Genomic DNA, 19,727 nt, shown 5'->3' with positions numbered 1-19,727 from the left:
TGGCCCTGCTCAGGCCTTGACCTTCCAAGTCTCCAGAACTCTGAGAAGTAAGTTTCTGTTTGTAAACTGCGGGACTGTGGCGTTCTGCGACTGCGGCCTGCAGGGATGAGATGGTGGGCTGATCCTCTGCAGGGTCAGAAGTTGAACGGGCTCTTGATTTTCAGAAGAGAGCACCCACCAGCTTCGTCACCTGCTCCTCAGCTTTGTTTTGTTTTGTTTTTTGGCAACAGGGAGTGAACTCGGGGGCACTCGACCACTCAGCCACACCCCAGCCCTATTTTGTATTTTATTTAGAGACAGGGTCTCACTGAGTGGCTTAGCGCCCCACTATGTTGCTGAGGCTAACTTCGAACTCAAGATCTCCCACCTCAGCCTCAGAGCCGCTGGGATGACAGGTGTGCGCCATGGCGCCTGGCAGCATGGAGTTTGACTTTTTTTTTTTTTTGGTTGTTCATGGACTTGTATTTTTTATTTATTTATATGTGGTGCTGAGAATCGAACCCAGGGCCTCACACATGCTAAGCAAGCGCTCGGCCACTGAGCCCCAGCCCCAGCCCTGATGGTTTTTAAAGCACAAATTAATGGGCTCCATTTATTTGGAGAAATAAAACAACCATTTGTTCGAGGAGAGTCAGGCGACGATGGCGTTGTCCCCTCCCTCATCCGCAACGTACCTCCACAGACTATTTTCCAGTCACAAAAGTGACACGTTCATGGTGGAATGACAGAATCCAGATGAGCCCAAAGTGCATGGGGACCACAGCCAGCCCCACCTCAGAGAGATGGCTTCTGTCAACTGTGGGTGTGTCCCCATGACCAGGCTCCCATTCTCCTGTGGAAAAGCGCTCTGTTTAGTCCAGGTTCACTAGGGGTCAGCCATGTATGAATTTACCTCCCCAGGAGAATTATGACTTTTCCTAGGGCTTCAGGAAAAACATAGAAAGGAAACGTGGCAGGGGGAGGTACTAATACTTTAGGAGGATACCCACGTGCGGGAAATCTCAGTACCTTCTGTTCAGTCTAAAACTACTCTAAAAACTAAAGTTATTTGTTTTGGTAGCGGGAATTGAACCCAGGGGCACTCTACCACTGAGCTACATTCCCAGCCATTTTTTATTTTATTTTGAAACAGAGTCTAAGTTGCTGAGGCTGGCCTCAAACTTGCTATCCTCCTGCCTCAGCCTCCATGGTAGCTGGGACTCTAGGCATGCACTGCTATACCCGGAATAGTCTATTTTTTTAAAGGAAAAAACACATGATTGATAATGTCAACTCTAAAATACTTTCTTTTCTATTTAACACTTTCCCAGTAAATACTTAAAAAAAAAAGATAATGCAAGAAAATGGTTGTAAAAAATAAAATGAAAATAAGACAAAATGAAGAATAAAAACCTTTTCTCCATTCCCACCTATCACCCCCAGAGCTTCCAAGTGAACCCTGTTGGGCACTAAAGTCTCCCTCAAACAAGTCTGCATAGACTTCAGAATATTCCTGCCAGGTTTCATTCCCTGAATGACAGTTTCTCCCAGATAGTACACTGTGTGGCTTGGTGGTTAAGTGCCCCATTCTTATTGCCATTTTTCCTGCACCGCATGGTATATATTCTAGAATTTCTTCCTCTCTTCCCCACCTGCTGAATGATTTTTCTTAGGAATGCTACAGTGAGCATGGGTGCCACACCCATCCTCGTGAGTTCTTTTGCAAGGAAAACCAAAGGAATTTGCATTGGCAACTTTGATATCATCAGTTTCTCTCCCAAAGGTTCATATGCTTGCTGGCGTGTGGGTGACGGCCCGCTCCTCAAACTGAAGCCAGTCCTGCCCATTCTCAACGTTTCATCAAACTGCTGTTATCACATTGTATCAGTTAAGGTTCTCCAGAGAAACAGCATTGGCAGGACGTATGGACATATACTGATCAATATCAGAGAGAGAGAGAGAGAGAGAGAGATGTTCCAATGAACAAATCATAGAGTCTGGCAAGCCCAAAATCTACAGAGATGACCAGAAGTCCGGAAACTCTCAGGAAGGAGCTGATGGTGCAGACTTAGGGTAGCATTTCTTCTTCCCCTGGGAGACTTCAGGAGTTCTTCAATTGATCAGGCGAGGCCCACCTAGATTATTGAAGACTTAAAGTCAACAGTCAGTAGATGCCAACCACATGGATGAAATGCCTTCACAGCACCTGGAGTCGTGTCGGGTGGACCGACTGGGACGGCAGCCCAGCCAAGAGGGCCCACGGGACTACCCAGGAACACATGCCCAGGAAACACACCTGTTCACATTCTTTGTTAATTTATTTCTTGAGCTTTTCTCCTGAGCTCTTCCTGCGGGGAGGATGTTCAGTCTGGTCTGTCATATGTCCGGCAAATATTTTTCCCACTTCCCTTGTCTTTGACTTTGTTTTCTGTTACTGTCTGGCCATCAGAACATTTTTCATTTCTATGATCTTTTTCCTGGGTGGCATCTGAATGTCCCGCCTGGTTAAGGTCACTCAGAGCCTACTGCAGGAGGAAACACCCGTTCACCAAGGTGTTCTAAACACCGCCCTGAAAGATGGAGGGCAGGGGGGCCGCACCCTTGGCCTTAGCCCACGGCTAGGTCTCCGCTGTCGTGTGATTTACCGTGAGGCCTCTGATTCAACCAAGGTCACAGCTTCGCATCTGCAGAGTGGGGCAAGTGCCCATCTTGTTACTCGGGGCCACTTCCATAGGAGTCTACCTCTCGCTTGGTGTCACATGCCGTGGGTCAAAAGAACTCAGGCATTCTTTGTCACACAAGCACCATAGACCCCAAGTGGTTTCCTATGTTGTCCTGACCGCCAGGAAACCTAGAGTCAAATGCAATTCTCAAATGCAGTCATGAGCAGCCACAGCGCCCTGGGTGGGAGATGTGCCCCCCAGACACCCCCCCCCCGCCACTCACCCACACACCCCCTTTGTCTTTGTGCACTTTTTTTTCTGCCCTCTAATACATATGGGTTTTGTCTTAAATGACCTCTAGTCCCCTTTGGAAGTGGAGGAGACACAAATGCAGACATGACAAAATGACTTCAGAAGAGCTAACATGACACTCGTCCAGATCATGGCAAAGATGACACAGAGGCTTCCGTCAGAAACATGACTAATTGACTTCTAGTTAATTAATGCTTTGTAAATGCTCTTGGAAGGGGGAAAGCACAGAAAAATCTGGAAAGGGGACAGATGGAAGGGAGGTCCTGGATTTAGGGAGAAATAATTCAGAGATGCTTGTAGATTGACCAGCTCTGAGCTTTCCGTCCGTGGTGGCCCAGATTAAAAACTCTGGGAGCTGCTGCCACACCTTCCTGATGCTGCTCAACAGACCCCTTTGAGAGCATCACCCTGCCCCTGCCCCTGCCCCGAGCCAGGAGTCAGCTGAGCTGGAGTGCGGAGCCCTGGGCGCCTCTCTGGGCCTCAGCAGCCAGCAAAGAGTCTGCTTGTAGGATGACGGAAGAAAGGAAGGGAACTTCTCACCCTGCCAAGGAAAGGATAAAGGATAAAGGGGAAAAGTGAGAGTCTGCTAATGTCCTCTAGGAAGCCAACACAGCAGGCACATGTGGGCTTATTCCTCACCTTCTAGAATATTCTCTCTAGGAAACACTTCTTAAAGCTGAAGGAAGTTAGATTTGAGATGTAAATTAATCAAGCCACTGTTCACTGTTCATAGCAAACAAATGATGTCTTTAACCCAGGAGGAAATGAAAGCTGGACAGAATGTGGTTTGGGAGGTGGGGGCAGAGGAACCATAGTGAGGGGACTTCGAAAGTCCACATTGTGTTCGGCCAGCCTCGATGCCTAATCCCTACCTTCGTGGTCAGAGTCCTGCAGTGGCTGGGGACGTGGACCTTGCTCACAAGGCTGACAGTCTTTTTGCCTCTAGGTATTTGCAAGTCCAGCTAAAGTTTGCATCTGCCCCACCTTTCCAATGACTCGAGTGTCTGCCTTTGGAAAGCCACCACCGCCCACCTTGAAACCAAGGCGTTTCCCTACCCCACAGCTCATCCCTTCACGGAGAGCCTGGTGGTGCAGCCTCTGGGTGACATGGATTTCTTTTCTGTTGCTTATGATCTTTCTTTCAAATATTTCACCCGAGTTCCCATGCGAATTCTCACCGCTACTTCTTCCCAAAAGAGAGTGGCCTTTCTCCTCTTCCTCTAAATCTGCTTCCTCTAAATGTGCTCCTCTCCATGGCCTTGTTGCAGGGCCCACTGAGAACTCCTCCCAAGGCACACACCAGACATCTCGATTTTGCTTTATTTCACAGACTGATTTGTTTTGGCTTTTCCTGGGACAGCACACGCGGCAGATCCATGGGCATTGTGTTAGCTCTGGTCTTCCCAGGAGCGGATGCCAAAAGGGAATGAAAGTGCAAGGATTTTTATCAGGGGAACCACCGAGGGAAATGGGGAAGGAACCAGGGAGCCCGGAGCCCCCGGGAGCCTTCAGGCCACCATGCAGGCTGGATACCAGGGGAGGGGTCCCCGAGCTGAAGCTGAAGCCTCCTGTAGAGCAGTCCCTGTCTCCAGGAACAGGCCTGCCACAGCTCCTGGCCTGGTACATGGCAGTGTTGGGCCTCAGCCTAGCAGCAGAGACCCAGAGTCACCTACGGCCCCATGTTGGACGTCATGAGCACGTTCTCATGGGCACCTAGGCCGTTCCTGAATGTGGGCTGGGGTGTGATTTCTTCTAGTCTTTGTGCATTTTTCAGTGACTTCAATGGAAAATTAAGTGTGTGTATGTGTGTGTGTCTGTCTGTCTGTCTGACTACAAGGAACCAGCTCCTGCCGGCCATACCCCCATCGCAGCCCTCAGCCCCCTCTGTTGCTCCCTTTCAGACCATCCTGGTGGGCGACAGCGGTGTGGGGAAGACATCTCTGCTGGTCCAGTTTGACCAGGGCAAGTTCATCCCGGGCTCCTTCTCGGCCACCGTGGGCATCGGATTCACAGTAAGCACTCGTTGGCGATGCGGGGTCTGGGCGTGGGCTGTGGGTCCCTATGTGTCAATCAGGGTGCCCGGCAGAAACAGGTGGGCACTCGTGTGGGGCTGTACAAGGAGGCTGAACCAAAAGACTGTTTCCAAAGGTGCAGGCAAGTGGTGGTGACCAAGAGGGAGGGGCAGTGTCCCCGGGTGGTGTGGGGGTGGGAGTGCATTCCACCATGAGCCCACGGGGCACCAGAAGACAAGGAGGGCTGCTGGGCAGGACACCTGGCAGGAGCAGTGTGACCTTCACTGGAGGGACTCATGGGCCTGTGGGACCCCCCCCCAGGATGTAGACAGGGAGACAACTCTCCCTGCCCCCCGGTTCTCCTCCGCTCCTGCATCTCCTTCTGGGGCTCCCCCTTGGCTCATCAGAACCAGGAGCAGAGAGCAAAGGCTATCTTGGGGTAGCTTGCCCAGGTTAGCCCCCAGCCATGATGGATCTGGAAAGGCAAAGGAAGGGCAAAACCAGAGCACAGTGGAGACGCCCAGGGGCCTCCGGTTCAGCCCTCTGCCTCTCCTGGGCACAGCTCCGGCTGGGGGTCCTCTCAAGCCCCTGCACGGGCACCTTCGTCCTCTCCTCCTGGCATTAGCACACCCACAGCTGCTCTCAAGTTCCCTTAAGGTACTGGGTGGACCGGGCCCAGGGCTCCCTCCCGCTCACACTGTTGGCTCCCAGAATCCTAGCACTCCCGACACAGGAAGAGCAGATGTCGTCTCCTGGACAACATGCAAGTCTGCCAGCCCCTGGACAAATCAGATCCTGTGAGGCCACACACAGGGCTGGGACGCAGCCCGCCATGCTGGTGGGAAGAGACAAGGGGAACCAGAAATCGGGCTTGTCCATTGGTCTCATAGGTCCAGTCTACACATGGCTTCAGGTGGCCATCCAGGAGCGGGGGATAAGGGAGAGCTGGCCTGGACTCTGTCCCGAGACCGAGTACCCAGTGGCCCTGAGACTGGGACCGGGCAGGCTGGGTCAAGCAGGGCTGAGTCCCAGAAGGCCACGGCTGCCCGGGCAATCCCTGAGGCCATGGACCCGGCTGCCAGGAAGAGAGTCCATGCCCTGATGCTCCGTGCTGTCCACCCAGCCACACTCAGTCCACCCTGGCGGTCACACCCACACCTCGCCCTTCTTTCTGCCTGTCTGGGAGGGTGAGGTGTGAGTTGACGCAGGTGTGGCCCGCAAACCCTGACTCGCACTCAGACCACAGGGTGAGACCTCTGAGTTTTGCCATTAGCTTGACGAGAAGAGTGAGGCAGAAGGAAATTGCATGTGGTCAGACTGAGGGACCCACACGGCCTGAGCCGGGCAGGGGGCTCCCCCGCTCTCCTGGGTGCCTTCCGCACCCTCGGCATCCACCTGGCACCGTTGAGCAACCCAACGGGTGCCCTTGACATGGAGGGACACCTGCACCAAGGGCATGACCTAGAGCCACAAACGGGGACACAGCTGGGACCTGAGCCCAGGGGAACTCCCAAAGGTGACGGCAGGGAAGGCAACAGCCTGTGACAGGAACCACACAGAGGACGCTTGAAGGGACCTAGCCACAGCCCCCAGTTGACACGAAGAGAGCTCCAGCTCTGAGCAACGCAATGTCTGTGCGCCCAGGCTCTCTTCCCGCCCCTCTGTCCTGTGCCTGGCGTCCTCCATTCCTTCCCCGTCCATCCCTGTGCTTAGAACAGCTGGATATTGACACAGAGCTGGTCTCACCCATCCTGCTGGGGAAGAGGCTGGGAGAGTTTGGGGTCTCCTTGAAATATCAGTCACCTGGGGTCCCTGGAAAGCCAGGCTACAAGGCCCTTGTTTACCAATCAGTCATTCACACAGAGATTTTAAATACCACACAGAGTTGGCAAATCCAAGTGCCCAGGGCCTGGGCCTGGCTGTACCCAGAACTCTAGTGTGAAGACATCTGACGCAGAAGGGGCCACCTAGGTCCTAGTAGCCAGGCAAAGGGGACTGAGTACAGCCCGGGCAATAGGGGAGGGATAGGGGGCAAATAAGGGAGTGGGGTGGCCAACTGGGACATGCCCTCATCCCAGAAACTAACAGGCCCACTGCCTCCCGGAGGCGGGGCCTGTGCACGTCCTGTGTAGGCAACTCTCCAATCCGGGTCCTCCCCGAGTCCTGCAGCACCAACCCCACCGAGCTCACGGCAGAGTCGTGCTGGTGAGTTTGCTCCCAGGGGCTGATGTCAATGGAGTTCACCCCGTGAGCCATACAGCTGTCCCTGTCCCACCCCAGGTCGGTTCTCCCTTATAACTTACCTCAGTTTCTCCAGACTCTCCAATCCTGCTGCAAGATGCATCTCCCCAAAGCCCTGCTCTGCTCCTCTCCCACCTGAAACTTCAGTGGTTCACTGCTGCCTTCCAAAACACGCCACACCCTTCACCTGCTGGTGCAGCTGTCACAGAGTCTAGGCCAGTGGTTTCCAAACCCTTGTTCAGTGTACTTAAAGGCAGGCTCCAAGCAGAGCCACCCACAGACATCTGATTCGGCAAGACCAGATGGGGACCCAGAGTCAGCATCCTGATGTGCACCTGGGGGCTCTGGTCAGGTGGTCCCTGTGCCACCATTTTCAGAACCTGAGTTCAGGCCTTGTCCCTCCAGTCTCTGGTCTATTGTCCCCTGTACATCCCAAACCTGCTGGGCCACACTGCTCCCCAACGCTGGTGTTTCTTCCGTCTACCTGGATGTCACGAAGTCTCTCCAGATGGCCTTGGCTGATCACAGAGGCCACCTGTGAATGAGCAGGAGGGGTTCCTGTGCCCCTCGGCACCTCCTCTCCCAGGAGGGCTATGTGACAGGGGCAGGTGTGACCCATGGCGCAGGAGGGCAGGGATGATGTATATGCATTTCAGATCTAGGGGTGATGACAAGAGTTGGGGGCAACTTGTGGGGAATTCTGTTTGGAAGTGATCCGTGCATGTCATGTCCTGATGACAGAAGATGGGTTTGAAGGGCGTGTCTGTGTAGAGATGGGATGTGTGCGTTGATGGCAGGGTGTGAACAGAGACAGGGTGTGTGCATGTCTGGGGTGAAGAGAGATACACGTGTGGGGAGAAGTGAAGCATGTGGGAGGGACACGTGCATTGTGTAAGACACAGGATAAAGAGGGCCTTGTGTGTGTCCTACCATATGAGGGGTGTGTCACAGCACAAACCATGGGTTTACAGATGGATACAAAACGTATGTGCTCTGTGTGGTATGATATGGAGAGTGTGTGTTTGTGGGAAGCATATGAGTTTGTAGTATTTGTGGGGTGTTGTGGCGAGGGGTGTATGTTGGGGAGACACTGGCTGCCAGGGGCATACACAGCATCAGAGTGGGTGCAAGGAGGCCTGGGTGTGGTATTCTAGATCAACCCTCTCCTGAAGACCACATCTAAAGAGCTCCCGCCCTGTGGTGAGTCCCTCTTCTATGCAGCTCACTCAGAACCTCCCTGACCCCCTCCCACTTCTGACTCACTCAAGGCTGCCCTTGAATACACTCAGGACCTTACAGCACCCCAAGGGACAGTGTGCAGCCCACTCCTCATATATACTGTCCCCATGCTGCAGACCCAGTGAGCCAGACAGGCAGCTCCCAAAGGAGAGCCCATGTACGTCTCCCCGTGTCCCTGACTTCTTGGCTCGGTGTGATCAGTGGACCTGAACTGGCACAGCGATGCAGCACAGTGACTTTATCTCTCTGCTATTTCTGGATATCACACCAATGTCCAGCCTTTTCCATTCCCACTCACCACAGGATAAAGAGGGCCTTGGTGGAGCCATCAATGCAAAACACAGCTGGAGGCTGAAGTCCAACATCAAAGGTGTCAGCAGGGCCACATGCCCTCCGAAGCCTCCAGGGGAAACTTCTTGCCTCTCCTCAGCTCCTGGTGGCTCCAGCAACCCTTGGCATTCCTTGGCCTGGACTGCTGGGAGCCGTCGGGGAGAGTCCAGGCTCTGCCTCTGTCTTCACATGGCTCTCTTCTCCCGTGTCTCTTCTCTCCTGATGACACCTGTCACATTACGTTAGGGACCCACCTGCTCCAGCATGTCTGCATCTTAACTAACAGCATCAGCAGTGACCCTGTTTCCAAATAAGGTCACATTTGGGGGTACTGGTATTTAGGACTTCAATATAAACCACTTCCCCTCTCTCACTCCCTCTTCACCCTGAGCCCTGCAGGACTCCTGTGTGTGCTCTCTGGAGTCCTGGAGCCCATGGCATTGAACAGACTGGAACCTCCGGCACCCAAGTAACAACAGCAGCACACAACTGTAAGGGGCTGGGCAGCTTCTACTCTTCATGGGCTGTCCCCTGTTTGAGTGCCACCCTATGCAATGAGGAGTTGCACCCCAGCCACCTCCATCAGAAGTGGCCAAGCTTCTTGCTCTACATAAGATCACCTCTGTCCCCACTCGGGGCTCTTCTCAGCTGCCATAAAATAACTCAGATGTCAAAAACCACAGGCTGGCCAGGTGCAGTGGCACACACCTGTAATCCCAGCAGCTCAGGAGGCTAAGACAGGAGAATCGTGAGTTCAAAGCCAACCTCAGCAACAGCAAGGTGCTAAGCAATTCAGTGAGATCCTCTCTCTAAATAAAACACAAAATAAGGCTGGGGGTGTGCCTCACTGGCCCAGCTCCCCTGAGTTCAATCCCCAGTACCAAAAAAACAGACAAAAAACCTACAGGCTGGTGTAGACATAATAAGTGTCTACATGGCCTACAGACACCCGTAAGCCAGGCCAGCCCCTTAGCCCAGATACCCGTTAAGTTAAGTTAGAAAGTGTAGGAGGCCCCTCCCTCCCATTGCAGTGCGCACACACCCTGTTCCCTGATATAGAATGTTGGGATAAAGGAAAGAGAAAGGTTGGCCCAGGCCACAAGCCCCTGAACTTGCTCTGGGCAACCCCAGACCACTGCTCCCCTATCACCAGGAACTAAAGTGCAGGGTTCCTAGGATGCACTAGAAACTGCTCAAAATGATCAACATCCTCACGAATTCATTTGGTTACTCGTTGCCAGGGTACACGCCTCCACATGAACAAGGCCAGCGCTGCCCTCAGGATCCCCAGTTGGGAGGGTGCACTGCCAAGCCCACCTGCGAAGGTCTAAACCATGGTGGGACACTCTGGGTGCAGCCCGACAAAGCAGGAGGAAATGAGAGGTGATCGTACTAACTGATCGAACTTCTAGCACTAGCCAGGGCGGGGGAAACCGTACTGAGGTTGGCATGCATTAGCAAAAGCGAAACTGCCTCGGCGCTCTCGGCGGAACGCATGCCTCCTCCCGTCCAACAGCACCGCTCTGCCCAGCGCCATACCCAGGCTCCACGCCGCCGCTACCTGTGGCCCGCCAGGTGGCAGGAGCTCTGGCGCCGCCTGCCAGCCGCACTGCCCACAACCGTGAGAACCCCGGCGCGGTCTGCGAGCCAGACCTGATCTTTTTTTTTTTTTTTTTTATTGTTGGTTGTTCAAAACATTACATAGTTCTTGATATATCATATTTCACACTTTGATTCAAGTAGGTTATGAACTCCCATTTTTACCCCATATACAGCTTGCAGAGTCACATCAGTCACACTTCCATTGATTTACATATTGCCATACTCCTGTCTGTTGTATTCTGCTGCCTTTCCTATCCTCTACTATCCCCCTCCCCTCCCCTCCCCAGACCTGATCATCTAAGGCAGGCGGAGTCTCCCGGGCCGCTCCTCGAGGGGAACCCCACCCCCCCAGGCTGGCGATCTGGGGAGACTGGTCCAGCAGCTGGATTTGGCCACTGAGCTAAGAGCACAAAACCAGGCTAATGTTGCTCAGGGGGCCTGCCTCCCCCACCCCCGGTGCAGACCCCGTAGTCCTGCTCGCCCTCGCCAGACAGCCTGCACCGAACTGGCCCCACGTAGCGGATGGCGGGGCGGAGGGAGGAGCCTGGCAGGGTCCAGGCTGCGCGGAGGAGGCGAGGAAGGAGTGGGTGGAGCACGGGGCGGGGCGGCTCCGCGTTCACCCTGGCCCTCCCGCCTGCCCCAGCTCACCTCCTGTCAGGGGACATGACGGGCACGCCTGGCGCCGCCGCCTCCAGGGATGACGAGGCCGCCGAGCGCTCCCCGCCCTGCAGTCCGAGCTACGATCTCACGGGCAAGGTGAATCCAACCCAGGCAGCTGGGTCTCCCAAGAGGAGGGAGGGAGCGTCAGGACATAGCCCCTGGGACCACCTCAGCCTCTAGGCATCTGGGCGGGTGGATGGGTACCGGCAAGAGAGAGAGAACTGAACGACTCCCCCCACCCTACGGACTCCAATACAATTTTCTTCTGCCACACTATGACCAGTTCGAGCCCTCCACTCACATTGGTAAGGGCTACCTGCACCTTATTTCTAGGAAGTGCCAGGAGACGGGGACCTCTGCAGACCCTGGCTAGCAGCTAGGCAACTTTTCCAGTTAAGCTCTTGTCGGAGAACTGACCATAGTTTCAAGGCCTTAGACTTGACGTTCTTTAGGTTTCCAGCCTGCAGCCCCCAAGTGCTGCCCCTTCCCATCCCCAGGCTCCGAGCATTGCTTTGCTCCTTCAGGGCAGCTGTGGGCCAAGCCCCTCATTCCAAAGGCTGTTGCTACCCAGGCAGGCCCACCTGAGGAATTTTAGAACCTGAGAAAAAGCTCAGCAATTAGACACAACTCCCGCAGCCTGGGACAGCTGTAAGACAGCTCTCTGCAGTCCATTCCCTCTGCAGGAGTGCCCTGGGAAGCAGGTAGGGTCTGCTTATCCTCCATCTGTGCCCTTGGAGTGAGCATGTATCAAGAATTTTGAAATAGATGTGAGCGGGCTCAAAGCTCGCTCTCTTCCTCTGCAAGGTTGAGATGGCTGTGCTGGATCATGCTGTGAGTTCTTCAAGGGGACCTGCCTCTGTGTCTTGGTTCCTCCCCAACAGCAGGGCTCACTCTCACTGGGGGCCTTAAGCCTCCACCCCCGGGGTTTCAAGGGAAGCCACTCTGCCAGCCACCCACCCAGAGCCGTTGAGATAGGCGTCCTGTGTGGGCTGTGGCAGGAAACAGGCCCCTGCTCCCTCAAGGGAGGAGGAGCTGCTGAGGACCAGCTCCCAGGCTGATGTGGACCTCCTGACCTCTTTGCCCTATAAGACAGCTGGGCTGTTTGCCTGGGAGGTGGCAAGGCGGAGCAGATGTTTATGTTTGGTGGACTCGCCTGGCTGGGTAGATGCTGCATCATCAGCTCAAGGCAGCTGTGAACTGTAAAGTACACAGGCACTGACCCTACCCTCCTCCTTTGCCCTCTGGGGCTGCTGGGGGAGCAAGAAGTAGGATCCCCATGCCCTCCAGTCTGTCCCCTGGACAAGTGGCATCTGCGAGAGTTGGGCCCCAGCCTTCCCAGGCTTGTCGCAGAAGCCTGAGTCCAGGACAGTCTGGGAGGAGGCTAGCAGGAGTTCGTTGGACCAGATTAGAAGGAATGGGGACCACAGGCAGGCAGTACCCACCTCTGGGCCACTCTTCCCTGAGACTTAGGTGTTCACAGTAATATTATATTATTGCCATAGCCATTGACAGACTCAGAAAGACCTCAAAGAAATGATCCCTTCTCCTTCTACCTACCATGGAGATCATGCTACAGAAAGGTTGGAGAATCTTCTGGAAGTCACACACAGACCTTTCACAAGCCAGAACACTAGCCTTATCACCTTTTGCTCAGCCCTGTCTCTCTACCAGAGTTCTATAGCCTACGGCAGGAAAGCTTTTGGCTCCACTATCAAGTTCAGAGCCTTAAAAATCATGCAGACCTAGTCCCTGCTCAACCCATCACGAAGCAGTCAAACCATGCTGCTGGGAATATTTCAGCATTGAGTCTAGACTCCTATTCTCCAAGATCAGAGGATGACTGAGCACTGAGGTTCCCTTCCATCACTCCTACGTGTCCCCTAGAGAAGATGAGCAGTCATTGATGAGAATCAAAGAGAGTGGGCATGCCCCACCCCCACACTCCCTCCCTCCTCACTTGCAGTGACCCAGGGATGCCAATTTGCAGCCATTTGTCCCACTTGGGAGGTTTTGGCTGAAAGAACTTCAGACCAACTGTCTCCCCGTCTCAGGGTAAATTTCAGCCTTCCTTGATTCATGCAAGCCTTTTTATAAAGAGAAACCCTCATTAGAAGCTTCCAAATAAATGCTATGACCCGCAAAGAAACCCAAACAACTGTAATTTTAGAATATGCTGAACCAGTGATGGTGCTCTGAAAGGCTGGTCCTGAAAGGCTCCCCTGGTAGGAACCCTGTCCCAGATAGTAACACTTTCCTTCTTGGCACTGTGGCCCCACCCCCACATGTGCACCAGATGAAGAGCCCAGAAGGTCACCCCACAAGCATGGAAAGGAGAAGCAGGGCAACAGAGGTGGCGCAGACCCTCCAAAAGCAGGTGCTGCTCCACGCAGCCCACGTCCTTCCCTGGCCCTCTCCCCTCCTCTCCTCTCCTTTTCAGGGTGTCTCTCCCTGGAATCCGGGAGCTCCCTCTGAATGCCCATTAACAGCCTCTGCCCCGTCTCCTAGGTGATGCTTCTGGGAGACTCAGGTGTCGGCAAAACCTGTTTCCTGATCCAATTCAAAGATGGGGCCTTCCTGTCCGGGACCTTCATAGCCACGGTCGGCATAGACTTCAGGGTGAGGTGGCTGAAGGCTCCTCCTCCAAGCAGTGAGCTGGGGGCTGTCCTCTCCTTGCCCACCCTGGCTCCCAAGGAGTCCTCTGGCTCCCTGCCTGGAGGGCACTGGGATGCTGCCCCAGGGCCATTGAGGTGGCCAGGTTAGAGGCATCTGGGCGGTGTTGATGCCTTCCCACCTAGGAGGCATGAAAAACAAGACTAGTCTTCCTCTCTTCCGTTCCTGGGGGCTGTCTCAGGCCAGGGCAGACCCACTCCATGAAGTAAGCTGCCTCTTGGCCCTGCAGGCCCCTTGCTCACTGCCCTCTGAGCTGAGCCCCTTTGGTAAGGTCTAAAGTTTGTCACCCTTTCTCAAGTACTCAAGAAGCATTGTCCTGCACTAGTCTTAGGAGCTGGGCTGGTTATGTGGGGAGGCAGCAGCTCACCAGGGTCCCTCCCTCTTCCTTCTGTACAAATCTGCATCAGAGTTGAGGAGCACCACACACCCAGAGAGTTCAGGAGAGGAAGGGTCTAGCCTTGGCAAATGGGGCCGTGTGGGGGCTCAGTGCCTCCTCCCAGTGCTGAAGTTGCATTGAGAGAAGTATCAGGAGTTAAAGGGAAGAAGTCCCTGCAGGGCTAGCCTCGGAGGGCCCCAGATGCCAGCGGACACCTCATCTCTCAGGGTTCCCTAACAGTCCTGGGGCTGAGCCTGGTGTGCCCCACCCTGTGCTACCTGCTGAGGCCTGGAGAGCGCCAGGCAGATTCTCAGGCTCCCTTGTCCCGGCTGTGCTCTGAGAAGAGAGATTTCCACTGTGGGGGTGTCTGGGGACAGGGTCCCTGCTGCTCTGATGGGTGATCTGGCTGAAGACTTCTTTGAGGCCCTGTAGGCCTGGAGAGGGACCATGACAGAATGTTGGCAGAGCCCAGGACCGGGCCTCACCTGCCCTCTCCACCCTCTGCACTTTTCTCTTTCAGAACAAGGTGGTGACCGTGGATGGTGTGCGGGTGAAGCTGCAGGTGAGAGAGAGAGAGAGGCTGGGTGAGGAAGGGAGAAGGGAAGAGCTGGCCCTTGCTCTTCACCCTGAACCGCAGGAGGCCTGAAGCCTTGCCCTCAGCCTGGGGTAATTTCCTGTGGGGCCCATGAGAGGAAATGGCTTTTGTTTGTTTGATGTCTGCAGAAAAAGCAGTTCCCAGGCACCCTATCTCCTATCACAGGCTGCTCAAAATGTCTTCAGCTGAGCTTAGCTCCCTCTTCCATCTCCTCCCCAGCTTTCTGGGCTTCAGCTACTCAGGAGGTTGGACACCCCAACCCCTGGGCTGGGCAAGAGACAGCCAGCCCTCAATGGGTTTGAGAAGCTAATACCTCCCACTGTCCAGTTCTCAGAAGCCTATGAGAACCTACAGAAGGAGACACAGTCCCCTCTTCCTAGCCAGCTCTCATGCCACAGAATGCACCCTTCCAGCCAGCAGACCCAGTGCCCTGCCTCCTCCTGACCTCCTCTCCACCCCTTCCTAGATCTGGGACACTGCAGGGCAGGAGCGGTTCCGCAGTGTCACACATGCTTACTACCGAGATGCTCAGGGTAAGTCCAGTGCCCTCCACTCCTTCCCCAGCCCCTCTGTAGCTCCCATGCTACTGCCCTGAGTCTCCTCTGTCATCTCTGTTCCCCTCCAGCTTTGCTCCTGCTGTATGACATCACCAACAAATCTTCCTTCGACAACATCAGGGTAGGTCCTCCCTTCCCAGGGTGCCCCACCCTCCCACCCCTATGGAGCCAGGGCAGGGCCTATGCAGGCCAGAACTGCTTCCTGCTCTGTGAGAGCAGGGCAGGTCTTGGAATCCCACAGCCTTCCAAGAAATACCTCACTGTGACTGGGCATTTGATTGCCAAGTGGGCACAGAGACCAAGCAGGGTATTATGCCCCATGCCACTGCATAGTCCTGACCATGATTCATGAGTGTGTCTCATGTCAAAGTGTTCAGAAGAGTTCCAGCTCCACCCTGGACAATTATCTACAGAGACCCAGGGAAAAGCCCAGCCAGAAATGTCTACGCAGACATTCAGCCCAAGGTGCAACTCAAGCAGACAGAGTGGCTATGTCCTCACAACATATATTAGATGAAAGAGACAGTAGCTCAATAAATATTGGCTCTGTGCACAATAGTGTGTAGGTTTCATGTGCTCCCTGACCTCAAAGGCAGTGTGCTAACAAACAAACGGGTAATTAGATGTAAAGATTAAAAAAAATGCTGGAAAATCTATGGCAGTCATGTTACCACCTCCAACCCCATGCTCGTGACAGACATCACTAATCAATCAGTACTCTGTGTATGTGCGCATGCGTGTGTGCATGTGCATGCTGGGAATCAAACCCAGAACCTCACGTTAAACAAGTGCTGTACCACTGAGCTACATCCCCAGCCCCTCAATCATAGTTCTTTGATAACTGAGCTCATATGTGGTCTTAGAATCCTTAACAGGGCACTCTTGGAGGACAATGGCCTGGGCCTCAGCCTTGGCCTGGCTCAGCTCACCCTTTCCCACAGGCCTGGCTCACAGAGATTCATGAGTATGCCCAGAGGGATGTGGTGATCATGCTGCTAGGCAACAAGGTAAGTGGCTAGGTGGCAGGGTCAGCCCACCCTGCGCCCCCTCTCCCCCTGCCTCAGCTTCAGCCCCACTGTACCTTATAGCCACCTAAAGGGAAAGTCCCTCCAGCAAAGGACTTTCCAGTATCCTGTTCAGAGGTCAGACATGTCTGGCCACTTCTGCCTAACCTACCTTCCCCCTGCAAGCTTTGGAAATAGCCCCCTCCAGGAAAGCCAGCTGCTGCCCAAGAGACTCAGGGTGGCCCAGCTGCCAGCCCCCATTAGATCACAGAGAACAGTTCAGGGGTCAAGACCTAAGGCTACAAAGCGTTGTCCCCAACTGCTGTCAGCCCTCTGAGATTGCGTCACCACCCCACTCTTTGCCAAGGAGAACTACCCTCCTCCCCGATCCAGGGGTGAGATCCCAGGGCTGGGATCCCAGGGCTGGGAGAAGGGTGTACTCTTTCACAAGGCAGAAACCCTGGCCCCAGGCCAATCACACCTGCCCACAGTCCCTCTGGTCACCAGCAGAGGGCGGGCAGTGCCTGCTCCTGGGGTAAAATAAGGGCCAGCTGGGGTCAAGGCTTCCTTCCTCAGAGTGACCCACATGGGCTTGACAGGCGGATGTGAGCAGTGAAAGAGTGATACGCTCGGAGGACGGAGAGACACTGGCCAGGGTAAGTGACTGCCAGAGGGGCAGGGGAACAGTGGGGGCAGCCAGAGGCTGCCCTGAGGACACTTTCTCCCTGGCAGGAGTACGGAGTTCCCTTCTTGGAGACCAGCGCCAAGACAGGCATGAACGTGGAGTTAGCCTTTCTGGCCATTGCCAAGTGAGAGCTGAGCAGGGAAGGGAACCGGGCAGGGCAGGGTGGCATCTGGGAACCCAGCAGTGCCTAGCCCCTGGCCCAGGCCCTGGGCCCACTTCCATTCTGAGCTCCATTTGTTCCGGGCCAGGAGAACGGGGTGGGGAAAAGCTCAACTTTGCACCTTCAGCTCAGCCAGCCCCTCGCCTCTTCCTCTTCCTCTTCTAGGGAGCTGAAGTACCGTGCTGGGCAGCAGACTGATGGGCCCAGCTTCCAGATCCGAGACTACGTGGAGTCCCAGAAGAAGCGTTCCAGCTGCTGCTCCTTTGTGTGAATCCCACAAGCTGAGAGGAGGCCCCAGAAGTCCTTGGAGCTGCAGCCATCTCCCCTTGACTGGTGTATTCTGGGCGGCTGAGTCAATGGGGAGGGAGCTGGAGGGCCCAGTGCACTGCCCCTTCCCATAAGGCCACAGCACTCCTATAGCTTCCCTGCGTCCTGGGGGAGGGTAAACCGCTTATATTTTATGATACAAAATTTCATACTAAAAAAGAAAAAAAGATACCAGGGTTTCCAGAAAACCGAGAGAGGGACCTGGTGGCCCTTTTGCCTTTTCGGATTTAGGATTAGGACCTAAGAGGCTAGGCCATCCTCCTAGCAATGACATGGTAGTGCCGCTCCAGCTCAGCACCAGGGGATACCAGTGCACTTCTGGGGTGTGAGGGTAAGTAGTTAGTGTCCCCGTCACCACCCTCACCCCAGCCTTCATTTTCTCCAGCTCCCCAGGAAATAGTCTTAGCCAATAAGATGGACCCTAGTGCTGGGAGCTGGAAGGAAGACTCAGGGAAGATAAGAGTTGTGGAGATTAGGAGGGGCCCGCTCAACTGCAGACAGGAATAGAAGAGACTAGGGTTTCTCTGTGGCTACCTCTGGTTTTCCTAAACCCACTTCTGGAGGTGTGCTGTTTTTCCTCCAGCGTACAAGCAGATTGCAGTACTTGGAAACATTGGTTCCTGTTCCAGAGGAGCCACTCCCCCTGAATCCCTGACTCATTGGTTTCCATCTCTGCCCCTAGACACCTGAGGTCAGAGCTAGGAAAAGTTTCTTCCCATCTCAATCTTTTGGCAGGTGTTCAGCCCTGCAGCTATTTTTTCAAAGCTACTTAGCTCAATTGGGTTAAGAACCAGATAAAGAGAAGCCCCTGGTTCCTGGAGCAGGTGGAAGGCAGAATTGAGGAAACCTTAGGTCTAGCTCCCTGAACCCAAGCTCCCCCTCCTTCCTGACCACTGTGCCCTTTTTTTGAACTTCATAGTCAGTCACCAGGGTCAAAACTGCTTTATCTCCCCTCCTACTGAGTCAGGGTATCCAGTGGAAGGTCCCATTTCTTTGCTCAAATGCAGTGTGTGCAAAACAAGGTCATGTGGGTAAACCTGGGTTGGGGAGAGGGGCAGCAAGGAGTTCTTGTGTCCAGGAAATATGCAGGTCAGGACCTAGAGTAAGCACCTTTCCTTTAGCTCTGCAGGCAGGGCAGGGAGGGGTGGAGAGGTACTACTACTTGCTGGACATTTCTGAGGCTGCTGCATTTGCTTTTAAGGCAGAAATCTTGCTCTCTGAGCACTCAGTGGCTCCAACTTGAATTGATAAGGAAGCTCTCAGTGGCCTCTCCCAGGCGAATCAGGGAGGAGCCTGACCTCCCAGGTCTCTCCTCTGGCCCTTGGCAGGTTACAGCAGGAGAGTCAATCATGTAGACAGCTCTGGGCCTCTGGCATTTGTGTTTTTCATAATTAAACTGCAGTATTTTGGAAAGTACACCTTGTCCACTGTTGGTTTGAGGTGCCCATGGGAGGAGGGACCACGTTGAAGAGATTGTTATCTCTTTTTGGGGAAAATGTCCTTACCAAAATCACCCTTCATTGTTCTCACAGAGTAAATTCACCCTGGCCTCTGTGACCAGCCTCTCATCTGGCAAGAGGGAGCTGGAAGGCTTATTTTACAGTCCTAGTCATTTTTCTTTCTCTGTTGAAAAAAGGCCAGGGCTCCTTTCCCTGGGGAGTGTACCCTGTGACGGATTACCTGGACTATTCTGCCTCTCTCCACCCCATCTCCCTGGCCAAGAGCTGACCCAGTGTGCGACATTGCCCTGGGTGGTTTGTCTTTACTCAGGCGGCGTGAAGCCTCAACTCTTTACTGAGTTTTGTCGCTTTTGCGGGTATTGGAGCCTCAGCCCTAGACGTAAGTCTTGAGACACTGTTATTTAAACAACTCTGTTGTGTCCAGTTCTTACGAAGGCCGGTCCTCGCTGTCCCAGTGCTGGGCGGGGGGAGGGCGGTTTCCCCGGCAACTGTCGCTCCCCTCCAACCCAGCGCTACGACAGACAGACTTGGCTAAAGGCCATTACAACACGAGGGCGCTTAAACCGGGAGCTAGCTCTCCTCAACCCATGCCAAAGGGGAAAACCAGCAGCAGTCTTCGTCCTCTCGGTACCTGGAACTCTCTGGGGACAGGGGCCCCGCCCACGCCGCCCGCCCCGCTCACGCCGCCCGCCCCGCTCCAGCACTTAGTAACAAACACTTCCACTTCCTGAGCCCTCTTTCTTCGCCCGCCGCGGGGCGCCGAACCGAGCACAGACCCCGCCCATGCCCCTTCCCATTGGCCGGCGTCGTTCACCCGGCCCGAGCGCCCCTGATCGTGGCTCCTGATTGGTCTAC

The 19,727-nt window shown here is 54.4% G+C and overlaps 1 protein-coding gene across 4 annotated transcripts in view; it reads left to right on the top strand.

Moving 5' to 3' along the window:
• Positions 1-18,828, top strand: part of Rab37 (RAB37, member RAS oncogene family) — a 58,791-nt gene extending 39,963 nt beyond the window's left edge. The window contains exons 2-10 of one of the 4 annotated variants that reach the window (XM_078041733.1): positions 4,856-4,966; positions 13,544-13,654; positions 14,605-14,646; positions 15,146-15,212; positions 15,305-15,357; positions 16,178-16,243; positions 16,840-16,896; positions 16,973-17,049; positions 17,251-18,828. In XM_078041733.1, coding sequence (XP_077897859.1) covers positions 4,856-4,966; positions 13,544-13,654; positions 14,605-14,646; positions 15,146-15,212; positions 15,305-15,357; positions 16,178-16,243; positions 16,840-16,896; positions 16,973-17,049; positions 17,251-17,356 — 690 coding nt within the window. In that variant the 3' untranslated portion in view covers positions 17,357-18,828. Of the gene's footprint in view, positions 1-4,855; positions 4,967-10,703; positions 11,135-13,543; positions 13,655-14,604; positions 14,647-15,145; positions 15,213-15,304; positions 15,358-16,177; positions 16,244-16,839; positions 16,897-16,972; positions 17,050-17,250 lie in introns of those variants that run through there. The other 3 variants (XM_078041732.1, XM_005332524.5, XM_078041734.1) reach the window with 3 other exon arrangements.
• Positions 18,829-19,727: the final 899 nt, after the last annotated feature.

The sequence above is a fragment of the Ictidomys tridecemlineatus genome, chromosome 3 (assembly GCF_052094955.1).
Source record: "Ictidomys tridecemlineatus isolate mIctTri1 chromosome 3, mIctTri1.hap1, whole genome shotgun sequence".
Taxonomy (NCBI): Eukaryota; Metazoa; Chordata; class Mammalia; order Rodentia; family Sciuridae; genus Ictidomys; species Ictidomys tridecemlineatus.
Note: the sequence above shows the minus strand (reverse complement) of the source record. Positions and strands in the feature narration are given on the sequence as shown.